We start from the raw sequence: 17072 nt of genomic DNA on the forward strand, positions 1-17072 counted from the left end.
GCCGGGTGTAATATTGTGCTATTCCAGTTGAAATCCATACACCCTCTATCAAAAACATGACCTTAATCTTCCACACAGGGAGTGCAAATTTCAAATGGGATTACCTGAATGGATGACTCCATTTGAAACTTATACCTCTGTGTAGGAGATAATAAAAGTCAAGTATTCCATGTATATGATTTCAACTGGAATAGCCCATTCGATTCCCAAGCATAAATGGGTCGATTTGATCATAATAGCTAAAGTTTGAGCACACGTTTTTCAAAAGAGTTTCATTCTAAATTGGAAGCCCCACTTTTGGTTCAAGTTCCTTGGGGAATTAGTCAGTGTTAAAATTTATCCATGTAAATTCTGTTCTGTCTGTCATCATAATAACAGATGTATAATTGTCAGTTCTTCTGTGGTGAACTGGCCAAGAGGTTCTTCCTGTTTAAGCCAAAAATCTATACTATGCCTATTAAAAATGTTCCATTCTATTTTCCAGGCTTTCAAGCTTGACATCGACCCTGATGACATCCAAGAATTGGAATCCACCATCGCTAAAGACATCCTTGCCTGTGAGCTGACCAAGACCGAGTTTGCTGAACTCCTCTCCATGAAAGGAGACAGTCTCTTCATCGAACAAATGTTTGAGCTTGTCGATAAAGATCGCAGTGGAACCCTCTCCTTCCGTGAATTCCTGGATGTCATTGTCATCTTTGCCAAAGGTATTGTTATAATGCTAACCTAGGGAATTACTGAAGGGAAAGGCAGAGAGCGATACCGGATTTGAGTCCCAAAAAGGTTCTTGAATATATGAAATTAATTGTGATACATAATCCTTTGTCTCAAAAAAAAATTAAAAATAAATTGCATTCCGCTGAAGCTGAAGAGCTTTGAAACAAAGGATTTTTTAAAGCCATAATATACGATCTTATAATATGAAATTGGTTGATTTTTTTTCAAAACTGACTTTTTGGCATATTTGTAATGTTTACGCATGTCCCAACTTGCACCTAAAAGGAATCAGCCAAATGTGTTGTGTTTGCAGATCAACAGAGCAAAGTTTGACTTTAAGTCATAATTCATAATTATGACTTTATGTCCTCCTATAAAAATGCATGTTAAACGGCCAAAACAAGCAGTAGAGTTTCTTTCACTTTACCTTGTTATTTCAGCTCAAAATGGACAGAAACCCTTCCCGACAATTAGTACAAGTATTATTTCAACATTTTGAGTATAGAAGATCAAATTTCAAATTTAAAGGAAATCGTACATTGAGGCTTTAAAATGGCCTTACTATAGTCTTGATCCTGAGGTTCTATAATCAGAAATGACTAAGAATACATTTATTGAGTTTCAATTACAGAGAACCACTCACTTTTCACCAGCTTATTCAATGAGCTTAACACAACTCCTTCATTTATTTCCAACAGGCAAACCTGAGGATAAGCTGGCCCTGATGTTTAACATGTACGACATTGATCGCTCCGGACATCTTTCCCGTGATGAGTTCAAGACTATGTTGAAGTAAGTTGTGAAGTAGAAGTGGACGCTTGAAATGGGCAAGAATAAAGTTGCCATGTTAGGTTTGATCATGGAATATTAACTGCAGCATTTGTTTTGATGCTATAGTTTTGCTTGAACATGAGGGCGGGATAGTCTTCAAACCTGACTTAAATTAATTTACCAGTAAATAATGAGATAGCTCCAGTTAATAGCACTAGCAACACTTTGCCATGTTATAGAATTATGTGCTCATAAACCTCTGTGCAGTATGATGTTGAGACCAAGTCTTAGATGACACAAGTGTAACTAATTTAATGTCTGCGTTTATGAATATTATTAATTAAACAAGTCACAGTTGGTAGTTCTACATGTGTGTCACTCTTCGAAGAGTGTACCATTCAAACTGTGATAGGAATTATTTGCTCATCCTGTGACCCCTTACTTTTTAAAAAAGTTTTGGATGGTTTGGACCCCTCAAATTTCAAGTTGAAATTGACCAACAGGTCGATCAAAACTGCAAGGACCCCTTAAAATGCTCATTGGACCCCTTAAATGTGGGTTTTGCAGGGCTTAAGAGGTCCAGAAAAAATCTGTTGGACCCTTTAAATTTTTGAGCTCGCGTTATCCTTGTTGCACAAGCTAAAAACTCATGAGTAATTAAGTCTAATTATGAAGTAGAAATACCAAGTATCAAAAGTTAGCGACAAATTAAAGCAAAATGAAATCACCTTTGTTATACAGGTCCATGATGGAGATGGTTAATGCATCCATAGAACCAGGCCAGTTGGATGATGTCATCAATTCCATGTTCAGCGCCGCTGGATTTGAAGAAAAGACGGAACTCTCGCAGGCAGACTTTATCCAACTGATGGCAGAACACAAAGCTGAGCTCAGTCAGGCTGCTCTGCAGATTAGCGGTAAGTGTTATAGTACATGGATTTTGAATGCTCTATTGTCCCCCTAGGTTTCATTATCATTAAGTATAGGACTTATTATTTGTTTGGAGAAAAGCAGATACGGCAGCTATTTGATTATATCTCTACATGCTGTGAAAATGTCGGAAAAATTAAGCAAGGGGCATTTTCATGCAATTGGCCTTTATATTTAAAAAAAAAAAGTGGAGGTTATAGCACCCTCAATGAGCCCACTCCTCATAGAACTCCATGTAAACACTAGCTATAGAAAATCGGCCCTAAAATTAAACACGCCCATTGTTATTTGCCCAAATGTTGGATATCATCGTTATGAATTCGGCAGACGGCCGAGTCCAGATTTGGCTTTTAGTAAATTCATGTTATGCATGCATTATTTTTTAATTAGAGAACAAGGGATCAATGCTTTACCTACAGAGGGCAGCATATCAAGTTTTTAACGGTTAAGATCATTGACTGTACTGCGATGCACCATTAGCTAACCTTGTATGGCGCCGCCTTATGATTACTTATTATGCTGAAAAATTGATATGCTGCCCTCTTTCATATACAGCATTGATCCCTTGTTCTCTAATTCAAAAGTAAAATGATTTTACCAAAAGCCGAATCCGGGCGCGGCCGTCTGCCGAATTCATAATGATATGATGTAGATTCAACAGCTGGAATATAATGCAAGTGATGTCTGCTCTTGCTGCTTTTCTAAATTCATTTATAAAATGTCGTCTGCCCCATACCAAGGTGTGTCGCAAGGATGCAAATGTTTTAACAGTATTTAAAAAACATGTCATTAATCATTAATCCTTGATTTACATGTACACAGGTGATGTAGAAATTCCAGAACAACCCCAAGAACAACAAGGTATTCAGCGTCAAGGAGGTGCCACAGTGATCCGTCGGGATAATGCACCAAGTCGTGCGCGCAAGACTGTTATCCGTGCTTACCAGTAAGTAGTGTATCTATATACTCTGCGATTTTCCAATAAATTTGGACCCATCGCTATACCAAGAGTCAACATTTTTGGCCAAATTTAATGCAAATAGAGTTTTTACAACTTTTACCAAAAGTTTTGGGAAGTTTCAAAAATGATGGTTACAATAGGGGCAAAATTGAGCTATGGGGGGATTTGAAAATATTACCCATCAATATACCAAAATTGGCCTAGAAAAAGGGGTCGTTGATATACAAAATGGCTGAAAATGCGACCCATGTTTGAGGTATATCCCCGTATGGTCATATATACTGAGTACCCCCTGGGGCTTTGCTCCTGCTAGTTGTTAATATTTTCAAACAATTTTCCATTGCAGTGCTCAAGATAAAGGTGGTGCTCATGGTGCCGTGGCCAAGCGTACTCAATCCAAGAACGTCAAAGTAGAGACTCTAGAGAAATCCTACCCTTCAACTAGACAACATCAATACTTTGGACAGATCAACCGTTACATTGAAAACAATCGTCTAGAGATTTTCTGGTGTGCTCTCTACACTATTGTATTGCTGCTGATCTTTGCTGAACGAGCCTATTGTAAGTTGTTGTGTAGACTTTATTTAAGACAAAATTCGTCGTCTGCATCACATCCTGTCGTATCTGAAAAGGCTGCCTTGTGTGATTTTTATTAACATTGTTGTATATTATTGTTATTTTATATTTCAGTATGCTTCTCTCTTTTATGAATGGCTATGTGATTGTAATTTTTTTGTGATAATACCTCAAAATTAATATTTAAAGTAAATTTTAGCCTGTATCTTTTCATAAGTAGATGACAATTATATAAAATCACACAAGGCAGCTTTTTGAGATATGACAGTATGTGATGTGGCCGACAAAATGATGTAAGGTTAATAGCACTATGAAAAGAGATTAACAGAAAACATAAGCAAGAAATAAGAACAACAACTTGTGAAACAAATATGTCTTGAGAAGAGACTTGAAGCTTTCTACATTGGTTGCAAAGGTTATGTTGTAAAAAGCAAAGTAAAAATGGGAATATTCCATTTAAAATCTACACAACTTTCATATACCTGATTGTATGTTAAATTCCACCCAGAAACTGGGAAAAAAATGAAATAGTTGAGAATTTTACATAAGTGAATGATTTTAAGAAAACATGTCCAACTACAGACAAAATGTACATACATACATACATACATAAAACATTTCTATAGCGCATTTCACAGTTCAAAGCGCTTCACAGTACAAAGAAAAATAAATGAAATTACAATAATTTAAAAAGGTGGGTTTTAAGATGCCTTTTAAAGATCTGCAGTGACGGGGCCTCTCTGATGGAAGTGGGCAGTGAATTCCAGTGACGTGGACCGTACACTGAGAACCCACGGTCACCTGCAGATCTTTTGGTCTTGGTCTGGTAACGTCCTTGGAGGAGCAAAGATTACGTTAGCTGGAATGGGTGTTATACATAGAAATTAGCTCAGACAAGCAGGTGGGGGGCACTGTTATTTAACAGGCATGCAACACTGAGCATGTAGCCTGTTGAGGTCTACCTGTTATAGACAAGTACAGACTGCAGAATTTCTAGTCCAAAAGGTAGTGTTTCACAGAACAAAATTTGGCCCCAAACTGTGGCAAAGTAAAAGATCTTTCAGGTTTAAAATAACCAAAAAGATGCTTACTATACTAATGCTGTATTACACACTCAAGATGACACTGATGCGTGTTTTGGTTGTTGGTAAAAATACAATTGGAGCTATGTAGAGATCTGATTTAAATGTGTCTTGCTAACATCTATTGTTACACGATAACCCCATGAGAACTACCTGCCAATTGGCCAAAATGAATATTCTGTCCAATATTGAACCAATCAAGGAGGGTATTAATAAGATCATCTGTAAATGCAAGTTTGACCATAAATAGTTTAAAGCCTAGCCACTAGCCATAGTTGGTAATTGAAATGAGCATTTCAAGTTATCAACCAATCAGAAATTCTTTTAGATGACTAGCAGTGTCCAGGGGCAGAGGAGGCTTAAAGGCATTCCTACAATGCACTATGATTGGGAAATTTGATCAATATAACCTAATTTTAAAGGCAAAGTCCCCATTGCCACACACACAAAATGGTAATTTTAAAACTGCAGCCAACAAGCTAATAGTTGAGACTTAGGACTGATATTTGATTTTCTTACAGGAAACATTCATATTGTCCCACTGCATTAATTTTATTCCTAAGTCTTGATGTTATGAATGTTAAATAATAGGATGAAAACACCAGATATTTGCACACAATTCCAATGCAAGCCATGATCAACTGTACCACATGTGTACAAAAGCCAGACATACAAGGTCAGAAACCCCATTGGGTTGTGGGAATGTCTTTAAACATCCTCTGGTCCAGGGGGTTAATAATGGATTTTTTCTTTAGTTAACTTGTTTTTGTACCGTTTTATTCTCAGACTATTCCATTGAACGTGAGCATAGAGGTCTACGACGTATCGCAGGTTTTGGTGTCACCGTAACTCGTGGAGCTGCTAGCGCTATGATGTTCACATACTCGACTTTACTCGTAACCATGTGTCGTAATACCATCACCAAGCTGAGAGAGACGTTCTTGCATCGCTACATTCCATTTGATGCTGCTCTTCCCATGCACAAGTACATTGCCTTTTGGGCTCTGTTCTTCTCAGGTATGTAATCAGGAAGGAGAAAAAAGCAGCAATATTTATATAGTGCAATGACATCAGATCATAAAGCTGCTGACTGCTATGGCTCAAAACATCTTATGAACATAAAACCATTCAGCATCATTTAGGGATGCAACTCTATTATAATGCAGGCACAGTACCCTTACCAGCCTACATACAGATTAAACGTCCCAGCCAGAAACACAAGACCACTATGGCTCAAGATGCACCTTATAGACATAAAACCATATAAGCATCATTCAATGATTCAGTCCTTTAGGCACAGTATCCTAATCAACTTACATATAAAATAACCATCACAACCAGAAACACTGGACCACTGTGCTTCAAGACACACCTTACAAATCATTTATTATCATTCAGGGATTCACCTATATAGGCACAGTATTCTAATCAACCTTCATATAAAATAACCATCACAGCCAGAAAAATTGGACCACTGTGGCCCAAGACACACTGGTATTGCATAACACCGTACAAATCATTTGTCATCAATTTAGGGATTCAGCCCTAATCAACATACATATAAAATATCCATCAAAATAAAACACCTGTTCACCATCTGACATTATTGCTGCGGAATAATCTTTACTTTCATTTTAACCGATATCATATGTTCTGTTGTTATATTACAGTGATGCATACTATTGGTCATGCCATCAACTTCTATCACATCAACACTCAGCCACCAGCAGATCTAACCTGTTACTTCAGGGATTACTTCCACAGGTAAGAAAACTAAATACCTATGAGTATGATCAATGTCAATACTCTTCAGCACTGATTAAGAATAAGAAAATGGTCTCCATAAACTATATATAAAGTCACTGTCAAAATTCTTTTAAGGATTTGACAGTGACTTATATATAGTTCATGCAGACCACTTAAAAGTACTGGTTATGACTATAGATTTTGGACTTTGCATTTATACGTTCTCTTTCAACAAATAGTATGCAGAATTTAAAGGTGGGTAACCTGATTGACAATCTCATCCCCCACTTTACCTCATCAAAATGCTGATTTTGGTATCAGATGAAAGCTCATATTTTTCTCATAAACATATTGAAATTTGGCGTTCCAAATCGGTATATTTCGAAGAAATCATCAAAAAACTGTCAAATTAGTCTCAAATATGGTATACCATATTTGAGACTAATTTGGCAGTTTTTTGATGATATCTTCGGAAATACACTGAGTTGGAACTTCTAATTTCAATATGTTTATGAGAAAAATAGGTCTTTCACTTGAAATCAATATATTACATGATGATTATCATTAATAAAAACACTGTAGACTACCAATATCATGCTGTATAAATGTCGGTAATTCCATTAGGAATTAGTCACATTTTCAAAAAACATTTACATGTTCTTTTTGCATGTGCTTGAAAGGGGTGACATTTTATGTTATACGTAACTTTTAAAGAATTTGATTTTCCAAATATATCACCTTCCTTTAAACTGTATTTATTATCACTAGTATAACATTGTGGTACTCCATTTAAAATCTACACTACCCCTGTGGAGGATTGTCAAAATTTCTTCCACAGGGGAGTTTTGAATTTCATACACCCTCTGAGAAAGATTCAACCCAAATCTCCTTGTGGAAGATATTTCCAAAATCTTCCACAGGGATAGTGTCATTTCAACTGGAATAGCCCAATATCAACGATCATGCTCTTTTCTATAGATCTCACACTCTGACCAACTTCCACTATTGGTGCTGGAAGACAATCACAGGATTCACCGGCGTACTCTGCGTGCTCGTCTGCGCCCTAATCTACACCTTTGCCACCCAATACGCCCGACGTAAAGTCTTCAACCTCTTCTGGTTCACACATAACATGTACATCGTCTACTACATGCTGATGATCCTCCACGGTAGTGGTAATCTTGTACAGCCTCCATTCATGTGGTATTTCTTCTTGGGACCAGCCATTTTGTTCACCTTGGATAAGCTCGTCAGTATCGGGCGTAAGAAGGCTGAGATTACTGTTGTAAAAGCTGAACTGCTTCCATCAGGTGTGTGTTTTTTTTTTTTTTTAATTAGCATAGATGTGCCAAGTTTTTTACTTGTTTTGTTCAAATTCTACCATCGTATGCAATGGACTAGAAAAGCTAAGCCCTAAGCTATATGTACCACAGGCCATGCACGATTGTTATAATAAATTGTAAGCCAAAAATTAGCTGTTAAAAATGTTTTCATAAAACGTAAATGTTACAATTATCCTCAACAGATGTTACTATGTTGGAATTCAAACGACCAACCACCTTTGACTACAAATCAGGCCAGTGGGTGAGAATCGCCTGCAAGGTCCTCGGAGGCAGCGAATATCATCCTTTCACCATCTCATCTGCTCCACATGAGGAAACTCTGACACTTCATATCCGTGCTGTTGGACCATGGACTATCAATTTAAGACAGACTTATGATCCTAATGTTGTCAGGGAACATCCTTATCCTAAGGTATGGGAACATGCTGATGTAGAGCGACATGATATTGATATCTCTGTAGTGAAAATAGCTAATTGTGTATTTTCACGGTTATGAATAAATTCACAATAAATAACATATTACATGTGATGAAAATGTAGCAAATGTGGTACTTACTGGTATGCCAAGCCAAGGTTTTACTCAAGACTAAAATAACATTTGTACCACATTGATCAACTTGATATCTGTATTTCCTCTGAAGATTTAGCCAAAGTCTTCCACAGAGGGAGTATGGGTTTCAATTTAGAAAAGACAATTGGGTAACTTTCATTTGAAATACTCACTTCAGTTGTGGTAGTTATAGGTTAAGCCATAACCAGGGGGAGTACATGTATGAGTTTCAAAATAAATAACCCTAGCCAATTCCATTTGAAAAACATATTCCCTCTGTGGAAGACTTTTCTTCCACAGGAGTGTGGTAGATTTCAAACAGAATAGCATGTAACAAAAGTTGAGTAGGATTTAATATTTTGAAGTCCCTTTTCCTTTTCAAAAGGAAGTCCTTTACAAAAGGGCTTCTCTTGAAAAAAAAGCCTTCTAGGGAAATATTTTTAGGGACTTCTTTAGGGAAAGATTCTCTAGGGAAAATCCTACTCATGTTTATCGACCTAGAGTACCAAGTAATATCAAATTATAACACAAGTTACAACAAATTAAAAATGGGTAGTTTTCTCCCCACCATGTATCCTAAGATTCTGATAACTTGTACTACACTACAAGATTCTTGCACATTAACCTCAAGCAGTGGTACTGCACTGGTACTACACTGATACTCCGCTGGTACTGCACGGTACCAGCCAAGTACCTTGGTGACGGTGTGCCTGTACAAGCAGCCCCAATAGGAATCTTGTAGTATAGGTGAGTAATAGTAGCAAATTATAAATGTTTGCTATACCCTCTGACACGTTTGATCAAATGTATTTTACAGCTCTTTTTGGATGGACCATTTGGTGAAGGCCATCAAGATTGGTATCAGTTTGAAGTAGCGGTGCTGGTAGGAGGCGGTATTGGAGTCACACCTTTTGCTTCCATTCTCAAGGATATTGCTCACAGATCATCTCAACAACAGCGCATGACATGCAAAAAGGTAATTATAATTTATTTACGTACTGTTTAGAGTAACAGAAGATATCAAGTGACTGTATGTGGATCAGCGATCAACTAAACTCATCAAAAACAATTGCACCTGTTTGTTGAGCTGCCTAAAGAGGAACAGAAGACAAGGATGACCTCCGTATATGAATTTGCTAATGCACATTTTAAAGACGCGACACATATAACATAATTAATATATTTTGAACAAGCACTGTTCATGTCATTAAGATAATTAAATAAAACATTTTCAACAGACGGCCTAAAGTGATTTTCCTGTTAGCAAAGTCCCAAATAGGCATTGTCTTTATACAATGAAAAAAGAAGTGCTCTGGATGATCAGCAGTATTACAAGAATTGCACAAATATGCATCTTCTTTCCCCATTTTACATAATAAAATCTTTGTTGGATAAATGTTTTGAATAATTGTTCCAAGTGCAGTATTCAAGAAGATGCCATTTATGCACAGTTAGACTATAACCTTCAAAATATATCAAATTTGTGACCAATTTTGTGCAAATTTATTTGTACCTCTTCTCAGGTTTATTTCATCTGGGTAACCAGGACACAGAAGCACTTTGAATGGCTGACAGATATCATCCGTGAGGTAGAGGAGAAAGACACCAGCAACCTTGTCACTGTGCATTTGTTTGTCACACAATTCTACCAGAAGTTTGATTTGCGTACTACTATGTTGGTAAGTTATGGTCATTATCATTCTACTGGGCCGCAAGGAAGAACAGATGATTAATTGTGTTTTCAACTGATTGAGTGTCCCAGGTTAAAGAAGAAATAAAACAAATAAACAAAACAAACTACTGCAAAGCATAATAATTTGCAGCATGTAATTTTTATGCAACTGATACTGGATTTACTAAATACCTGCACATATCTTAGATAGATAAAGAAGCGATCCTGTAATAACTGTCAGGAAAGGTTTCTGTCCATTTTAAGGGGGTACTACACCCCTGTGGTAAATTTTTGACTATTTTTGCATTTTTCTCAAAAAAATAATAACACACTGGTAAAAAAAGTTATGTATATTATTGGGGCAATGAATCCAATTATTACACTGAAATTTCAGTGGCTCAAGACAGCCGGTTCAATATATATGATAGGAAATGAGGTACATCTTAGCGGTACCTTATTTCTTATCATAAATAACACACCGCTTGTCTTCGGTACACATTCCTTGCCCTATAATATACATTAATTTTGTTACCAGTGTGTTATTAGTTTTTGAGAAAAATGCAAAAATAGACACAAATTTATTGAGGGGTGTAGTACCCCCTTAAGCCAAACTAATAAGGTAAAGTGTAAGAAATACCACTGGCTATTTTGGCCTTTTAATGTGGAGTTCTATGGGGGACAATTATGACCAAATTGCTCTGTTGACCTGACAATTTAAATGCAACACATTTGGCTGTTTCTATTTTTTATGTAAGTTGGGATATGTGTAAACATTACAAATATGCCAAAAAATCAGTTTCATATTAGGCCCAAAAAAATAATGGTTTGTCTCAAAGCTCACAAGTGGTTTGAAAACAAATGCGAAATGCGATTTTTTTTATTTATTTTTTATTCCCGACTTTTTTCATGGCATTTGGAGAAAAAAATCAGATTTTCGCCGAATTTTTCTGGAAAAACTAAAAAAAATTTTTTTTTAAAAAAAAAAAAATTTCCGCATTTCTTTTTTTCCAAATCTCACGATTTTACAAATGCGCGTGTGAGCTTTGAGACAAACCTTTTTTTTTTTGGCCTTATAAGGTCGTACATTATAGCTTTAACTTATTCAAACTGTTTTCTAACTATTTATAAACACTTTTGTTTCATCACAGTACATTTGTGAGCGTCATTTCCAGAAGATCTCAGACCGCTCTCTGTTCACCGGTCTACGTTCAATCACTCATTTTGGACGACCCAACTTTACCACCTTCTTGAACTCACTACAGAATGAGCATCCTGAGGTAAGCTTTTCTCTTCATTGACAGTTTTATGAAATGGTTTTGACAATGTGGCTGGAAGTAAATCAGTGATTTTAATTTATGACACAAATTTAAGTCAGAATTTTTGTATAGAAAGTTGCTGGTGGAAAATTATTGTGGGTGTGAGGTGGGGGGGGGCTGTGTTTGTAAATATCTTCAACTGAGGATGTTAACTTGAATTCGCTTCACATAACAGTAGATGCCCAGCAACCACATTTCCTTGGTATCATCAGTGTATTTGTAAACAATGTATAAACATTTGATGCAGAGTTTCAGATGAAGTCCTTATTAGATAGGTCCAAGTTACATGTCCTAGCTTTGGAAATCCTAGGTCCTTGTTTGCATGTGGTTCATTGGGATATGCATGTGAGGTTGTGTGTGGGTGGAGCTTAGATGTGTCTTGTGGACCCGTTTCAGAATAGAGGCCGTCAGCGTGATGTCATATGCCGCCATCTTGTGGGTACACGCTGTATGGTCGTTCGATCCCCGTGCGTGAACATCAAAATCACCGTGTTGATGTGTGATAACAGCTGCGTAGCAAGCTGCGCCCTGCGCGTAGTGTCTGACGCATGAACACGCAGATCATTTGTACCCACAAGATGGCGAAAGGCTGACGGCCTCTATAGGCTTTGCATCTATAAGGGCTTATCCATAGATTAATAAACACATGGATTGGAATGTTCCATGCCTATGCCCTTTAAGCATACTTGAATTAAAAGTCTGACGCAAACCTTATCGTCAATCCCCATCGTCAACATGCCTACATTCCGAGGTATGGTCTTATCTGTATACGAATGTTCAACCTGGCTTTGAATCCCTGTCCACCAAAATTTAATGGTAGGCCAGCAAAGACAATCACCCTTAAATTTTGTATGTCAAGCATAGTAATGTTCCTGGGGTACAAGGTTTCTTATTTCGTCAGTTTATAATATTTCTTTCCATTAATTGGATTTCCATTATAATTAAAGACAGAGATAAAAACAATTTATCGCGTCTGATGTCACTGTCAATTACGATCCTTGATTGGTTTACACAGGTTAATCAGCGTAGAAAGGAAGACCGATCTATCTGGTGCTGATCGGAGAAAAGGAATAGCAGCAAATGGCTTAAAAATTACATACTTTTACAAGGCAAAAAGCAGCTTTTCTAGGCATTGTCGACATGGTGCCTTAAAGTTTCCTACTATAAAGACCTAACTTTTGAGATGGTTTGCATGTCGAAAGGTGCAAAATTAACAATAAGGCGCCCGGTTATAAATCCGCGTTCAGCAAGTCATCATCACGACACTTGTAAACAAACCGTGCTCAAGTTTGATTGACAGGTGACGTCAGACGCGATAAATTGTCTTTATCTTTGTATTTCATTATAATTGGACTCTCTAAATATCTACCTGCCAACGTGAATTGGTAGACATCTTGAGTTGGGATGTTATAGGATATTGTACATGGGATTCTGACAATATATCTGGATTGAAAACCTAATTTGGTTTATGTATCTTTATTCTCACAGGTTGGCAAGATTGGTGTGTTCAGCTGCGGTCCACCAGGCATGACTAGCAATGTGGAGGAGGCCTGCGTTGAACTCAACAAATACGATGGCGCTGCTTTCATTCATCACTTTGAGAACTTCTAAAGTGTTACTTCTTAGATTTGTGTGTTCTCTCAACGAGTGTAATTATTAATAGTATCGATTTTTTCTTCATGTGTTCTATACAGAAAGACTATTTTACATATGTACAAAAAGGGGGATTGATATGATTAGTGTTTTTTGCGGCATAGATCTTGGCAAATTAATTGACTGTGTACGAAAACATTGCAGACGACAACATTCAATAAACAGGTGCAATTGTTTTGGATGTTATTGAATGCAACTCAACCAAAAAGTCTACCATCTTGGGCAATTTTTGTTGAAATTCAATAATGCAACACCATTCTTGTATTAATGACTATAAAAAGACTGATTGTATCAGTAACTTTTGACCGTTACCCAACTGGGCTTGCGATAATCAGAAGAGGCTTTATAAAAGCTGACGTGATCGAAGGTTTGTGCCATATGACATCTATCTGATGAAGTACTTGACAGCAAATGAGAATTAGTCCAAAACATGGCGATCAGCTTTGAAATATGGATTTTACAAACACTACTGACAAGATAATACAATATTTTTATCCCCTCGCATGAAACTGATGCAGGATTGAACATGAAATCCAGGTTACCCAAAGCCAGGTTGAAATTCAAGTCCAGACTCAAACCCGGCAATATTGGTACAAATCCACCGAAAATGTGTGTATTGTTTTGTCATTATTTTGCCATTATCAAATTTTGTCTGTTTAAACAAATGTGCTATGTGTGTGGATTTATGAATGTTACTACAAGAATTTGCCTTATCGGTGGAAGACATAAGCACAGATTGCTCAAGTGGTTGAGTATACTATTCCAGTCCTCATGATCATCATAACCATTGCATTGGACAATGATCTGATCATGTATTTAGTATTGAATTAGCATATTAGTGATGTGGTAAAATATGTAAATAAGATATATTTTAACAAGTAACAAGAATTTCTTGAGTGGATGTACAGCGATATGATAAATATCTTTAAAAAATTCCCTTTCTGTAAGTATATTGTTCAATTTTATACAAGAGCTTAAAACCGAGAAGCAAGATTGGGTAGTATGCTATAGGTAGTGTAACCAAATTGTAAAAAAAATAGAAATTTCAAGTAGTGTTTAAGTGTCATAATAAACTTGTCAACTCTTTAAAAGTAGGAAATGGTGTTATGCATGATGCACATGAACAAATCAACTCAAATGAAGCGGTTCAATTTTAGCTTTACAGAAACATGTTCAAGTACCACCTCCTATTATATTGAAAGTGTTTCTGTGGATGCAGAAATACAGGGGTAGCCGAAATCATGGATAATGAAGCTTAAATGAAAATGGTAGTTAAATGTTCTTTGTTCTGTAATGGGCCATTCTAGTTGAAATCCATACACCCCCTGTGGAAGACATGACCTTGATTTTCCACATTGGAAGTGAGAATTTGAAATGGGGTTACCTGAATGGCCGACTCCATTTGATATCTGCACTGTGTATGGGAGATTTAGGTCATGTCTTCCACAGGGGTGGAAGGATATTAAGTGGAACAGCACAATATGTAGGCACCTATCAGTCTTGCTTTTGTGCTTCAAATCTTGAATATACTATTCTGCTATTACTGATAATATCAATCATTAAGTTGATGTCAGTCAACAATTACATAGAAAGTTTATATCAATAAGATCATAATTCCTCAAACCCATCGCGAGTTGCCAAATTCAACAGGTTTGGAAGCTTATCGTGGGCTGGTTTGATAATGCTCTATGTATGTAATGTCTATTTGAAGCAGAAAACGAGAGATTGGTGCCGTACAGAAAAGAATGTGTGTGTATTTTTTTTCGTAAACGGAAAAGATGGTTGCAAGTATGATACAGCCAACTGCTTTCGTGGTGTATCCAGGGTGTAAGCTATTCATGAGGTGTACTAGTGTAAAGACTCCATTCAGGACTTAAGCAGTTTATGGAATAAAGCTTTATAAATATAATCTTTCAATAGAAGATTTCTGTGTTAAACTAATCCTGTGCAGTTTTACACGAAGGATAAACCTAATCTGAGATGTCTAAAATTTTAACTTGTTTTACCTATAAATAAAGAAAAAAAATAAGAGGAATTGGTCCTCATGGTGGTGGACAGTTTAAAACCTGAAGAAGGATAAAACCAGTTTTTAAAACCAGTTTTCTTTCTTTTGCATTTATCAATTATTTGATATCAGCTTATGTGATTCATTTCAAAAATCACTACAAATGTCTTTCCATAAATCAATTGTAGATTTAGTGCTTTCCTTAGTGTGTATATTGTAAATTTAGTTAAAAATATGTCCAAAATTATGTAATATCTGTTGATTTTTATTATTATTTTTTTTGACAGGTAAAGTAATGGTCTGTTCCGGTTGAAATTCATACACCCCCTATGGAAGACATGACCTTAATCTTCCACAGAGGGAGTGTGAACTTCAGATGGAGTCACCCGTTAAGGTATCTCCATTTGAAATTCATGCTCTCTGTGTGGGAGATTAAGGTCATGTCTTCCGTGAGGGGGGGTATGGATTTCAGTTGAATAGCCGGACGTTTAGGACCTAAACCTTAAAGTGACGTCAGGCTTGAATAAACTGTATTGGGGGAAAACAGTTTTTGTGTATTTTGTACAAAGATAAAGACACCAGATTTTTTGATACTATTTTATACCATTGAACTAGTCTATAATAGTAGTGTAAAATTTCATATGTTATTTTTGATATGTAAATTTTGAGACTAACACGCAGTACTACAGACTTTATTGAAGTAATATGCAATTTGAACTCAATTGTGAGTGGAATAATAATTCACCTATGCAATTTTGTAATGTCTGGTCCAATGGAGGACCAATATGTTAGACTTTATGATTTATTATATTCCTACACAGGTGAAGTATGCTATTCCAGTTGAAATCCATACACAGGGAGTGTAGATTTCAAATGGGGTTACTTGAATGAGTGACTCTATTTGAAATCTACACTCCCTGTTTTGGGAGATTAAGGTCATGTCTTCCATAGGGGGTGTGTGGATTTCAATTAGAATAGCCAAATATGTTTTACTCAGTAATATGAATATATGTGATGCTTCAATGGTCTCATCCCCAGTGGCAAAAGTTCAATAGTGCCATTCAGTTATCATTGATCAAAAGCTGACCTCAAGTTGTGGGAGTATCAACGGTCATTTTATGAGTATACATTGATCATATTGGGGTTAAAGAATTGCATCATATCATATGACACATCTCTACATCCTGTACCGTCATTGTGATGTAATATACTTGGCAAAGTTCTTAAACAATTTGATATTATTCTCCACTTTGACTTCGCAAAATTGAACTTTTTAGAAGTAGACTTTTGTGTGAAAGTGAACTGCCCCATTGAAATATTGAACCATTGATGCTTTTTTGAAGTACTAAACTGATATGAATTATAAAGTGACATTATTGTGTGTAGTTTCATGTTTTTATGTTGTTATGATCTTGTACACATTGGTTTAATGATACCAAAGTGGAGTACTGTAAACTATACTATATGTAAATTCAAGGGACAATAATGCTGATTTCATACTTTCCTGCCGCTCTGAAGATGATTTTCACTGCGCAGTCGCACCAAAAATGCTAGCGGTGACCAGCGGCAAGCCGATATATCGATCACTCCACCGCTTTGCCCAAGCGGCAGCATTGCTGGGAGTTGAATTCAAGTCAACTCGGAGCGGTGCCGTTCTGACGTATGTGAACAAAAATACGATTTTGCAGCTGTGCTGAGCGGCAAAAGTGGCTTTCATAGTCATGCTGCTGCCGCTCTGAGGTGTGCCGCT

General features: G+C 36.6%; 1 protein-coding gene across 1 annotated transcript in view; it reads left to right on the forward strand.

Annotated features, from left to right (window-relative positions):
• LOC140159229 (dual oxidase 1-like) overlaps positions 1-16747 on the forward strand; it is a 53625-nt gene extending 36878 nt beyond the window's left edge. Inside the window, 13 exon segments of the mRNA XM_072182636.1 lie at positions 485-707; positions 1416-1509; positions 2230-2405; positions 3241-3364; positions 3726-3940; positions 5824-6054; positions 6708-6801; positions 7762-8093; positions 8309-8538; positions 9494-9652; positions 10200-10355; positions 11497-11625; positions 13153-16747. Of these exon segments, the coding sequence (XP_072038737.1) occupies positions 485-707; positions 1416-1509; positions 2230-2405; positions 3241-3364; positions 3726-3940; positions 5824-6054; positions 6708-6801; positions 7762-8093; positions 8309-8538; positions 9494-9652; positions 10200-10355; positions 11497-11625; positions 13153-13275 (2286 nt within the window). The 3' untranslated portion in view covers positions 13276-16747.
• Positions 16748-17072: the final 325 nt, after the last annotated feature.

The sequence above is a fragment of the Amphiura filiformis genome, chromosome 8 (genome assembly GCF_039555335.1).
Source record: "Amphiura filiformis chromosome 8, Afil_fr2py, whole genome shotgun sequence".
NCBI classification, from domain to species: domain Eukaryota; kingdom Metazoa; phylum Echinodermata; class Ophiuroidea; order Amphilepidida; family Amphiuridae; genus Amphiura; species Amphiura filiformis.